Source organism: Zootoca vivipara, chromosome 4 (genome assembly GCF_965207765.1).
Source record: "Zootoca vivipara chromosome 4, rZooViv2.hap1.1, whole genome shotgun sequence".
NCBI lineage: Eukaryota > Metazoa > Chordata > Lepidosauria > Squamata > Lacertidae > Zootoca > Zootoca vivipara.
Window position 1 is genome coordinate 31,041,792 of NC_142587.1, and position 12,962 is coordinate 31,054,753.

At 44.8% G+C, this 12,962-nt stretch overlaps 1 protein-coding gene across 3 annotated transcripts in view; it reads right to left on the bottom strand.

Annotated features, from left to right (window-relative positions):
• ATP10A (ATPase phospholipid transporting 10A (putative)) overlaps positions 1-5,073 on the bottom strand; it is a 126,606-nt gene extending 121,533 nt beyond the window's left edge. For 2 of the 3 annotated variants that reach the window (XM_088667681.1, XM_088667679.1), the window contains exons 1-2: positions 4,713-5,073; positions 3,980-4,419 (exon numbers count right to left, since the gene is read on the bottom strand). In XM_088667681.1, the coding sequence (XP_088523807.1) occupies positions 3,980-4,416 (437 nt within the window). In that variant the 5' untranslated portion in view covers positions 4,417-4,419; positions 4,713-5,073. Of the gene's footprint in view, positions 1-3,979; positions 4,420-4,592 lie in introns of all 3 variants that reach the window. The other variant, XM_088667680.1, reaches the window with a different exon arrangement.
• Positions 5,074-12,962: the final 7,889 nt, after the last annotated feature.

The following is a 12,962-nucleotide window of genomic DNA, read 5'->3' on the forward strand; positions in this document are numbered from 1 at the left end:
AGACTTAACAGCTTCCCAGGTGATAGCTCAGCTGAACCACTACTTTAGAGATACAGTATTTTACAGATAATTTGCAGACACCCCTGCTTTGTTTACTCTCTCCCTCCACCCTTCTAACCGATAAGAAATGATGCTAAGCCCTCACACAAACCAGCAAACTCTTTCAGCTTCAGAAGTAAACAAAGAATGTAAACAAAGAACTGGAAAGCACTTCTTTCTTCCCTCACACTCATCCCCACAGGTGAAAAAAGAGGAGGAAGAGTTTTATTTTGTATTTTCTGGGGGTGTTTATGTTGTTGGTTCCCCATAAATTAAGGTTACCAAACGTCCCCGTTTGCCGGGGACAGTCCCCGGATTTACAAATCAGTCCCCACACACAATCCATTGAAGTTGAAAAGTGTCCCCGGATTCATTGAAAAACATCTGGTAGCCTTACCATAAATAGCTGTCCTCCTCCATACCAAAAAGGGGTTTATTTTTATTTAAAGGCTTGCTTGCCCTCCCTTTGATATTGGTGGGATAAGGACTTTGGGGGGGGGGGCTATGTTGGGGGGGGATGGAAGAGAGAAGATTTAGCTGCCTGCCTTATGCTGAAATGGGAGGTTGAGTACTATGTGAGAAAGATGGGGAGGGTGTTTTTCGGTAAGCAGTGCAAGCAAATGCGTGTCTACTCACAAGCAAGCCTTACTGAATTCAATGAGGCTTACTCCTAGGAAAGTAGAAGTAAGTGTAGTTGAACTCAGTGGGGCTAATGCATGGACAAATTCCACTTAAGACTTCTGAGTGGGGAAGCAGATGCAACTTGACTAGTAAATCACTTAAGCTACTCTTAAATTAGTTGAAAATATATTAAATATATGATATTGAAGTTTAACATTTTTATTAAATCTACTACTTCCTTACATTTTAAGGCCCTCCACCCATAGCTGTCAACCCTCCCTTTTTTGCAGGAAACTCCCTTATTCCAAGCCACAGCTGCCAACCTTCCCTTTTTTTGCTGGAAATTCCCTTATTCCAACACCGTTTCCCACTGCTATCCTGGATTGTTAGATATACCGTAGACTGTCCCAGGGACAGGTGAGGCTGCTGATCCCTTATTTTCAAATCCGAAAGTTGACAGCTATGCCTCCACCACTGCAGACATATATTGTGATATATCGATATACCGTGATATTTAGCTGGTGATATATCGTGATGTCGAAAACCAGATATTGCCCAGCCCTAGTACAGAGTGCCCAAACCACAGTTTCCCTAATTCAGACATCAGAGCAAACCGCAGTTTTACCAATTCAGAAGTCTTATATTTGGCAGAGCACGTAAAAGAAAGGAGGGGAAGGGACTCCAAAGACACATCAATAACTCAATAACTCATAGTTGCTTAGGCCCAGGAATGTGATGTCTGCACAGGGCCAACTTTTTCCAAAGAAGTCTTCTCTGTCCACATGTTTGCCTACAAGTCATTAAACAAAACAGTATCAAGAGACGTACACCCACATCTGAATTGGCAGCGAGAGAGGCAAATGCAGCAAAACTTTGCTAATTCACATTTCCCTAAGCCGTACGCCCTATAATTGAAAAATAGGAATCTCTATCCTTTCCTGTCTGGTCAGCGAAGATTTAACTGCATATTGCTGTAATGAGGTTTCAAATTACTAGGGCAGAATTACTGTACTGCTATAAATATAACCATTTTCTACAAAGAAGTAATCTCCAAGATGTATGAACGAAACAATGCACTTGGTATTCGGGAATAAAGTTAATTTCATCTCGCACGAGACTGCACTGACAACAGATCTATACCGCGCCCCGCACGCCAGCAATTTAATAATATGGTAGTTGGTTAGGTAATTTAAAGTCAATCAAATAGTGCTATGAAAATCGTACATAAATAACATTAAAAGTTCGTGATGGATTGAAAATTGATTTTTTTTCCCCCCGTTTCTAAAATTAGCAGGGAAAGTATTTTAGGAGCATTAGGTATTTCACATAAAAGCAAGTCACTGGCTGAGGGTATCGAACGTAGGAGGGCAGCCAAGGACACATGGGGGGGGGGGGAATGCGCAATCTAATGCTGCTTTTCTGCTTGCACATTGAGTCGGTGAGACTTAGGAACAGTGGAAACTGCTTGAAACCAAGTCAGATCCTCTGCCTAGCTCATGATGGTCTCTCTTGACTGACAGGAGCTATAAAGGGTTTCAGATGGGGGACATTTCCAGTGTCACTTGGAAATGCCAGGGCGTTTTGACTGAAAAGCAGGCATCCTGCAAGCAGTTTTAGAAACTCAGACATATTAGCTAGGTGCCAAACGGCTCCTTAGACCATGGTTACAGTCACCAAAATGGGATATCTAGTTGTCATTTGGAGGCAAGACGGCTCTAAAGTCTTATTTTTCAAACAATGGACTGGATGTGATTCTCAGTTAAACATCTGGCTAGTTCAGATGACAACCTTGAGCTAGGTTAAGAACTTTTGAGAACTTGAAGAAGAAAAGTCACTTGATCCAGGGATAGTCCACATAAATACTGGGCTATTCCTACCTCTTTTTCTGAACGGTGACACGGACCATTCGTAACATTAAGTATATTCTTCCCAACTGTGGGTGGGGTAAGACAAGTGATAACAATTAAGTATGACATTGTTCACCGCTCCTGCTGAGGCTGCATAGAAAAAGCATTTTGGTTCCTGAAATTCATTCTGATTGTGCAGGTAAAATATAACAAATAGAATGCTACAGGATGGGGTATTAAGTGCGTGAAAACAGTCCAGATCCAATGATCCCCAGGCATGCACCTCCAGGTGGTGGAGATGTCAGGTGCCATCCTGGCACCCAGGCATCTTCACTTGGTCGCAAGTGGCTGAAAGTCAGGGGCAAAATGCTCCTGGCACCTGGCTAATTTCGAACGCTGCCTGCCACTGACCTATAGGCCTTCTCCACCAGGTTGGTGGACGCTTGCATAGCAAGTTTGTGCAGACATGACATTTGACCGGATTTTTCAACCCAGGTCAAAACAGTGCGATCCAAAGCACATTCACTCAGAAGAAAGCCTTGCTGGGCTTGCTGGCTAGGATAAATCCCGCCAACTCACCCAAAAGCTTGCATGCATGCTACACAACCACAAAAAGGCAGAACTTCTCCAGCCTCCAACCAAACTCTCAAGCTGAACACTCTTCCGCAGTAAGATGGTTTCTTGCAGGGGTGGCCAACTCCCAAGAGACTACGATCTACTCACAGAGTTAAAAACTGGCAGTGATCTACCCCCTTTTGGGGGGTTCAGGTCAAAGCAGTTGAACTTTTCTTAAGAAGGAGGAAGGCCCATTTTGGGGGGTACGGGTCAAAGTAAGTTTTTTCAGGGAGGATGTAAAATGTTGAGCTTTTTTTTAAAAGGGAGCTACAGTTGTTCAGCTTCTTTGGGGGAGCCAATTGGGGGGAGTGATCTATCGCGGACATCCAGTAATCTACCTGTTGGACATGCCTGGTTTATGGAATAAAGCCTATAATACATCGGTTCCATAGGAAGCGGACCAAGGCACACAGGTGTGCAGGAGAGGGGAACGAAACAAGAATAAAAAAATAAAGTGAAGAAAAGGAAACTAAGCAGAGGCCAGACGCCCAGGCGAGAAAAGCACTGTCATAGCAATAAATCTCTTGTTTTAATCACATTTTTTTATTATGCCAAAGGAAATAGGAAGTCAGAAGCGGCTAAGGCCACCTGCACGCCGCAGAGAATGGTTAGTTGGGGAAGCTGTATGCTCAGAAGGAGAAACCGTTTTCAACTATCAAAAACAATATCTGAAGCTCCATTTCCCATAGCAGTGGGGTGTCTTTGTGCAATTTCCCCGTCACCGGGCCCAAAGCACAGCCACAAACCCCCACATGTGGGGCTGCCCTTTCCACATCTACATGCCACTACTGCCACCATCAGGAGCGGGCAGAGTTTTTCTCTCCCCCCCCCCCCCAAAAAAACACCTTTCCAGTTACCTGCAGTAGACCAGGCACTCCATGTGGTTGATCTCTTGGTCTGAACGGTACCGGCTGTAGTCTTCCCACAAGTCCTTGACCGCTGTGACCGCCAGGATGAAGAGGACGGGGGCCAAGGCCAGCTCAGGCTGGAAGGCGTTGACAGCCGGCACAAAGTTGAGCAGGGCGATGAAGACGAAGTAAACGTTGGCCAGGCGATGGAACTGCTCAAAGAGGTTTTTGGGCAGGAAGGACAGAGCCGTGTATTTGGTGGTCTGCAGCCTGTTGTCGGCTGTGGGGGGAGGGGGGTTCTCCGCTTCGGGCCAAGGTGCCAGCAAGTTGGAACATACCCTCCGCGTCTTGCATGCTTCTTTCTTCTTCTTCCTTCTCCTCTTCTTCCTTTCTTTTTCCTCCTCCTGCTCTGGAGAAGACTCCCTTCCACCTCCGCCTTGTGTCATGGTCTAATCCACCCCCCCAAAAAACCCACAACACACACACACACACACACACACACAGAGAGAGAGAGAGAGAGAGAGCTCAAAGTTAGAACTTTTCCCGCACTTTCCACATGGAGAAAGCAGCCAGCCCTCTCTCCCTCCTTTGCAAGATGTGATCATCTTTCTTGAAAACTTACTCATGCCCTTATTTTCTTTCTCCCCTCCCCTCCAAGCTAAGAGTGAGGTGCGGGTCCTTCTCCCTCCAGCTCCCTTGAACCCTCCCATCTAGAAAGTTTTGTTTGGAATCGGGATCTCACTCTTTGTGTCTCTCCCCTCCGAATTTAGGAAGATGCTCTCTCCTCCTCCTCCTCCTCCTCCTCCTCCTCCTCCTCCTCCTCCTCCTCCTCCTCCTCCTCCTCCTCCTCCTCCTCCTCCTCTTCTTCTTCTTCTTCTTCTTCTTCTTCTTCTTCTTCTTCTTCTTCTTCTTCTTCTTCTTCTTCTTCTTCTTCTTCTTCTTCTTCTTCTTCTTCCTCCTCCTCCACTTTCCCTCTTCTTCAAACTTCCCCCTGCTGCCTTGCCAGTCCGCTCCCGGGCGAGGAGGAGTTGCAGGAAGAGGAGGAGGACTCGCACAAAGTAGTCCTTGTCTTACTTTGCCCGTCGTTTCTCACCACCCCACGGCTAGCTTTCGTTTCCGCTCCACCGCGAGGAACAGGGGCTCTTGCTTACGGGAGGGAAGCGGTTGGCGGGGCGCGCGCGGGGGGGGGGGTGCAGGGTGGGGAGAGAAAGTTGCACTCATACCGCGTGGCGCGCGGGGGAGGCTCCGGGAAACTCCCTGGAAAGAGGTCGGGGGGGGGGACGCGGGAGGAGGAGGCTGACAAGGCCGAGGGGATAATCCCACTATTTAAAAACCCACGGAGGCGGGGGGGGGAATATGAAGTTGAGGCGGGTGCAGCGTGGCTGTGCACGTGGGGACTCCGCGCACCACGTGTGATCCGATCCTGCGTCGGTTCGATCCCATGGGGCTTGCGCATAAGTCCTGCTGTACGTGGGCTGCTTCATGGGGCTACCCTCTCTCTCTCTCTCTCTCTCTCTCTCTCTCTCTCTCTCTCTCTCTCTCTCTCTCTCTCTCACACACACACACACACACACGGAAAGTGTAGAGCAGGCTCCCCCAACTTTCGGTCTCCAGCTTTGATGGGAGTCATCATCCCTTGCTAGAAGAACCAGTGGTCAGGGATGGTGGGAATTGTAGTCCCCAAAAAACAGCCGGAGACCCAAGTTTGGGAGACCCTGGTAGGGAGAGTATAGAGAGATGGTGTGTCTAGAGCAGGGGTAGGCAACCTAAGGCCCAGGGGTTGGATGCTGGCCCGCAGACGGTTGGGGAATCTGTACAGATATATTATTTCTGCGTTCCAGGGGGTTGGGCTAGATGACCCTCGGGGGTTCCTTCCAACTCTTACATCTGTGTCTCAATAGGTTAAAGAGGTTTCTTCTCCCACCAATACTGCACGGCAGGCAGGGGTTGCCCCAGGACTATTCCCAGGATCCCTCGGGACGGAGGGGAAGGGATCCTATTTAAAAGCTGTTTAAAATGGCATTTCCAGGGCTGGCGGCCTCTCTCTCTCTCCCCACCCTTGAACTTGCCATGTCGCATTTCTTCCACTTACAGTCATGGGGTGGTGGTTGGTTTTGGGGTTTGTTTTGTTTTAACACTTTTTCTTTGTTGCTTTTCAGTATATATCTGTGGAGCGAGGCGGTAACCTGACGTCAATTGCTTGGGAGAGGTGAGGCTCGTTTTAGATTGGCACAATCCTGCGCATGCCTCCCTTGCTAGTGAGTCCCAGGGAATTTAGTAGAGTCTTCAATCTCAGGGACACGTGTAGAGCAGGGTTGCCAACCCCAAGCAAATTCACAGTTTCTCTACAGCAAGTGATGTTCATTGTGTGTTGGTTTGATAACTACCCTGCTGGCAATAATATATACAGTACTGAAAGATGAGAGAAAGATAAGAGTTTGAAGAGACAGCCAAAGTCACCTAGCCCACCCCTAGCTGATGAAGGAGAGTCACTACTTTGTAAACCACTTTGGGGGTCTTTTTTAAAAATATATATATCAAAAATTCATGCAATATCTAAATTTTAGGAAATAAATAAAATAAATATTCTCATCCCTAATATCTAGCCAGTCAATCTTTGCTTAACAACTTCCCAGCTCCACTTCTCCCAAGGGAGTCCATCTTACTGTAAAACAAAGATGGTTGAAAACTGATCTGCAGGGCTGGTTTTCCTGTGAGCAGAGAGATTCCCATGGAAAAGGGAAGTCGGGCTTTTCAAAAAGATCTGCTCCTTAAAAACAAAAATCTGGCAAAACTCTCTTGCGTGTCAACAGAAATTAAGCCGCAACTTGTGAAGTGACGTTTAGCCACGATGCCAAAGCGATTAGTTAGCTAACACTTTGCAAAGACAAATCACTCATCCACTACTACAAGGTTGGAATTGTGCGCAAAACAAAATACCCTGGAGACCAGTTATGCCAAATCGCAAAATGTCAGCAGATCATAGAATACGTTATTCTTTAAGGTGCAGGGAGTTGGCGGCTTCCTGCATCCATGGCTCCATTCTCTGGCCCAGAAGCAAGAACACTGGAAGTAGCTGCACAGCAGGTTGAAATTCACCAGGTGATGCGTGGAAGATTCATCAGCTGAATTTCTGCCTGCCATGCTGCTGTCAATGCCCAAAAATATTGCCCTAAATCATTAAAAGAATTTTAAAAAGTGACAAATGTGGGAGAATCTTTCTTAACTTTTCCATTGGGGTACCTTGCTCACAAAGCAAGTCATCTTTGTCGGTATTATGGGCTGGTGGAAGAGATGATCAGAGTGTTGTGCACTGCAGGGCTTGATTAACCATTAAGCAAAATAAGCACACGCTTAGGGCATCAAGGGAATGGGGGCGGGGGGGGGGTTCACCACAGAAATTTTCCATTGCTGGATTTACCATGGCCCATATGGTTCAGCTGAACAAAAAGTAAACATTATTTATACAAATAAAGAAAAATAAACACTACTTTCCATCTTACTGTAGGTTTTGTTTCATTTCAAAAAATAAAATTTATTTTACGGCTTATTATTTGTTAATATTTTGAATTAGATATATATATGAGGGCACCAAAACAGGGAGGTTGAATGGGGCTGAATTTGGGACAAAGCCCCTTTTAAATCTGTACCTACAAGAATTCACAAAAACTCAATACAGGTTCTTCACACCACTTGTACATGCATCCTCTTTTCCTAAGTAAAATTACTCAGATCAATCTTGCCAATGGTTGGAGAAACTCTGGAAATTGTGGTTCTTCTATGCACATGTGGTGCTTTTTAATCCCATCTATAAATTCGTGTTCATAGTTTTTCAGGAAGCAGGCATGACCCTAAAATTGTACATCTCTCCATTTTAAACTTGGAAGCTCAATCCCTTAGACACAAAGAACTTATCATTCACCTTACAACTGCCATTAAGATTACAACGTCCAGACTCTTGAATACAGATCTCACCGCTTCCGGATCTCTGGAATTTGGCTCTCATGGAAAAAAAATGACTAAACACGTACAAGGATGTAGAGAAGGTAAACTTAGACAAGTTTTACGCCCTTTGGTCAAGTTTTATTTCTTGCCATGCAGTGAAGGAACACTGATATAAACCACCTGCTACTCATGGAGTTTTATGCAAAGATGCGTCTTTGACAGATCCTATGATCTGGCTTCATTTTGCTTCCTCGCCACTCCCCCCCCCCCGGGGAATTGAATGGTATAATCTTCCTTTTAGTTATTATACATATAGAATTGTAGAATTATGTCAAGCCTCTTTGGTGTTTTAAGGTAAAATCAGAGAATGGTAGAGTTGCAAGGGACCCTGAGGGTCCTCTAGTCCAACCCCTGCAATGCAGGAATCTTTTGCCCAACAGGTACTCGAACCCACAACCTGAGATTACAAGACTCTCATGCTCTACCAGTTAAGCTATGTGTTTTGTTTTGTTTCTGAAAAGTTATTTTTTAAAAAAGAAAATAGCTAGTGTTTTATAAATGGATCAGAACCACAGCATTGGAGTTGGGGCTTGACCATAGCTGTCAAGTTTTCCCTTTTCCCGCGAGGAAGCCTATTCAGCATAAGGGAGTTTCCCTTTAAAAACAACTTGACAGCTGTGGGCTTGACTATTCCGCACCCCCTACCCCGGTACAATTATCCCCATCTAAATGCCAAGGTGCTGTTTGCCCCATGGAGAAAAAAAATGGGTACTCACTTTTCCCTCCTGGGACAAACTGTAAGTGGGAGGGGGCTAATAGGCAACTTGGCTCAGAAGAAAAGGTTTATTTCCTCTCCCCTAGTGTTACAATCCTGATCCCATTCGGAGGCTCCTAAGAGGGTATTTAAAAGAACTGGGCAATCTGCTGACAAATCAGCACCATTTCATCAAATACACCAGAGGCCACCAGGGGTTTAGCATGCTGGCTTGACAAAAACCAAGTATGTTCAGAATTTACCTGGAACAAAGCCCTTAGGACCCTCTTGTATTGATTTCTTTGTTTTGCTGCTTGAAAACATCTATATGTCTTTAACTCGCTGTGCTTTTTTGCCCCTTCTCAAGGTCCAGCTGAATGAAAGGAGCTCCCAAGAGGTGTGTCTGGGTCCTTATGCAACATCCATTAATTTCCTCCGGCCATATGCATGAGAATTTATTTGTGTATTGTTTCTCTGTTTGATGGTTTGATTCTGCAGTGGTGCCAAAAAGAAAATGACTTCCCTTTCTCCCTACACACAAATGCACACACAGTGCTATTTTTCTGGGGAAAAGAGGTTCCGGAACTCACCACAAATGCTTGTTCTCTTATACAGTCGTACCTCGGAAGTTGAACGGAATCCATTCCGGAAGTCCATTTGACTTCCAAAATGTTTGGAAACCAAGGCGCGGCTTCCGATTGGCTGCAGGAAGCTCCTGCAGCCAATCGGAAGCTGCGGAACCCGCGTTGGATGTTCGGGTTCCAAAGAACGTTGCAAACCAGAACACTCACTTCCGGGTTTGCGGCATTCGGGAGCCAAAACGTTAGACTTTCAAGGCATTCGGGATCCGAGGTACAACTGTAGTGGCAATGCCCCACCCCCTCCTGAGAGGTGCCAGAACTGAAATTGGTGAGTTCCAGCTGAAAAAAGGCCATATAGATTACCTTAAATGTGAGGGGGGTTTCTCCCTCGGGATACCTTTCCCTTGCTGACTTCTCAAATATAGGATTTAATGCACCATTAAGACCCTATCTTCCCAGGGTGCTTATCTTTCTAGGCCCTATTCGGGTATTTAAATTCATGCATGATACTGTATAAGATCTCCTGATCGCAGTAGCTCCTATCCAAAGTTGCTTCTCTTCAGTTTCTGTTAACTCCTTTTAGAAACTCTTGGCTCTTTCCCTCTGACTTAATAATAATAATAATAATAATAATAATAATAATAATATGATGTACATGTCCGGACAAAAGCTGGATTTAGACTAAGGTTACTAGACGTCCCCTTTTCCTGGGGATAGTCCCCGGATTTACAAATCAGTCGACATACAAAATCCATTGAAGTTGAAAAGTATCTCTGGATTCATTGAAAAAAAATCTGGTAACCTTAATCTAGACATGTCAAAGAAGCAATTCAGTTAAATGCATTGTAGGTTGATGATTTATTTATTTATACCCCACCCATCTTGCTGCATTTCCCCAGCCCCTCTTGGCGGCTCCCAACAGAATACTAAAACCACAATAAAAGATCAAACATTAAAAAGTTCCCTAAACAGGGCTGCCTTCAGGTGTCTTCTGAAAGTCAATTAGTTGTTTATTTCCTTGGCATCTGATGGGAGGGCGTTCCATTTATGCAAAAGACAGTAAATTCTGACCCAACTTAAAATGATTGTTTTAAAGCCTGCACTTAACAGCTTCCATAATCATTGTTAACAGGCAATAATAAATCTTATGCGTAGGACAAAGGACATGCAGGAAGTGTGGGCAGGCAGTTTTTACATATAAGATTGGGAAAGGGTAATCTAAAACCTCATTGTTAGAAATCTAAGAAGAGAACAATCTAAGGTGGCATGGGTAGGTTTTTGCAAGCTGAAATGAAGATAAATAATGACATGCAATTTAAAAAAAAAAACCAAGGAGCTCGTCTAATTGCATTCCTTATTATTATTCCAAAAGTCCTCAGAAAACAGATTACAGAGAAACAGGTCATTGAACTAAACACCATAGATTGATATGTGGGCTGGTTGCCCATCAGTCCTAGTATAGCCTATTGTTCCTTAATAGTCCAGCATGGACAGGGGCTGGGAGTTAATAGCAGGTGAGATACTCCGGATAGCTGGGAATGTTCTTCAACTTTTGGATTAAAATACGGTACCTTCCAGAGCTGGGAGAAGATGACACTCTTCAACTTGCCAACAGGGAGACTTCACGGTTAATGAATGGTGCTGACCTTTAAAGCCCTAAACAGCCTTGGCCCAGTATACCTGAAGGAGGGTGTCCACCCCCATCGTTCTGCCCGGACACTGAGGTCCAGCTCCGAGGGCCTTCTGGCGGTTCCCTCACTGCGAGAATTGAGGTTACAAGGAACCAGGCAGAGGGCCTTCTCTGTAGTGGCACCCGCCCCGTGGAACGCCCTCCCATCGGATGTCAAGGAAATAAACAACCATTTGACTTTTAGAAGACATCTGATGGCGGCCCTTTTTAGGGAAGTTTTTAATGTTTTGTCGTATTTTTAATATTTTGTTGGAAGCCACCCAGAGTGGCTGGGGAAACAGCCAGTTGGGCGGGGTATAAATAAAAAAATATTATTATTACAGTGTGGACCAAACATTTATTTTAATCAGTTTTGCAATTAGATTTTGGTATAGATTTTTATCGTACCCTTTCCTCATGTTCCAGAGCAAGGTGGACCCTTTACCCCTGGGATAGCTCAGTTGCTAGAGCTATTCCCACATTGGGCAAAAATACTCCAGCATTGCAGGGCCAGAATCTCTGTCCCTTCCTACTCTACGATTCTATTATTCTACCTTAAAACACCGAAGCGGTTTGAAATTAGTGATGAAAATACAACCTGCATCCAATTTAGCAACCTTTGAACAAAATCCATCTTTGCCACAGTTGGTCAAAAGCCGGGACAAAGGACAAAGATTTTTGCACTCAACATTTCTACAGCCAGCCCTTCCTGTTTTCTATCCAAACCAGCATTATGTTTGGTACCCTACAAAGACTTGGGTTCCTCACCCACCCTGATCCCGCAGTGCAGTGAGAAGTCAGTCAATGCTTCTGCATAAATAGTCATTAATGCAGTGGCTGTAAAAAGTTGTTGGTACTTTGATGCGATCTCCATTTATGACCCTTTTGTGCTCTCGGTTAATTTTAACCAAGACTCACTGTTGGGAAAGAGGAACCATGGCAAATTGTATCATCATACTATCCAACAGAAAACTCGTTCTCTGACTACAAATCCTTATGTAGCCAAACAGAACAACCCACATACAAAAAGGAAGCTTATCAGGAGGTTTGAGGGAACTTCACATTTTGCAGAAGTACAGACCTCACCGTAAGGGGGGAAATGCAGTCCAGTGAACACAGAGCATGCTCAGCAGCTACAGAATGCTAGATAGTTGTTGAGGGCGGTGGAATGGAAAACCAGGAAGAGGGGCAATGGAATGGAGTATCCTGAAAAATGGAATGGCTGGCTGGCAAGAATCCTACACAAGTATGGTGTACACAGCAACATTTTGTAGAAGGTCCTAATTGTACAAGTTGGTTGGTTGGTTTAAAAAAAGGACAACCTGCCTTTATTGATTTCCTATTTACAAATTGGAAAGCAGAAAGAAAGAAAACCAGGGTGAACACTGATATATATCACATATTATATTATATTGTATTATATTATATTATAATTTCCATAATAATCACATGAACAAATTTTCAGGAACAGACCTTCAGGTGGTTGGGAACTAGTCATGATGGGTGAGTGAGTTTGTGCGTGCCAGAATTCGCACCAGGGCCCAAGAACCATCCATTGGACAGAATTTTTCCTTCAGCTGGCATTAACAAACACCACCACCCCAAGCACGTCTTATAACCAGGAAGGGGGCATGAGTGAGATTCCAAAGGGGGCTTGCAACTGCAGTTAAATTTAAGTTACCTACTCCCTAAAGTCAGCAGTTGTGTTTGGAACCTATTCAGTGATCTATATATATACACACACAGGAAAGGGGAAATGCGGGGGGCGCTACGTCCACAGCTCAGGAATGGGGGGAGCAGTTGAAAACCCCTCCAACCTTAATATGCAGGCCACTTCACTGGTTGAAGCCAGAGACACACACACAGAAGCTTTTGTGCCTTGCACAGATGGGAAGCTGTTAGCTGAGGTATGGACCCATTATCCATACTGGCCATACTGAGGCTCACAAGTGCAGGTAATAAACATAGGGACTTGCACTGCAGCTTTTTTAAGCACACATTGGGTTCAGATTACTGTGTCGCTTGTACAAGTTTCCGTTCTCC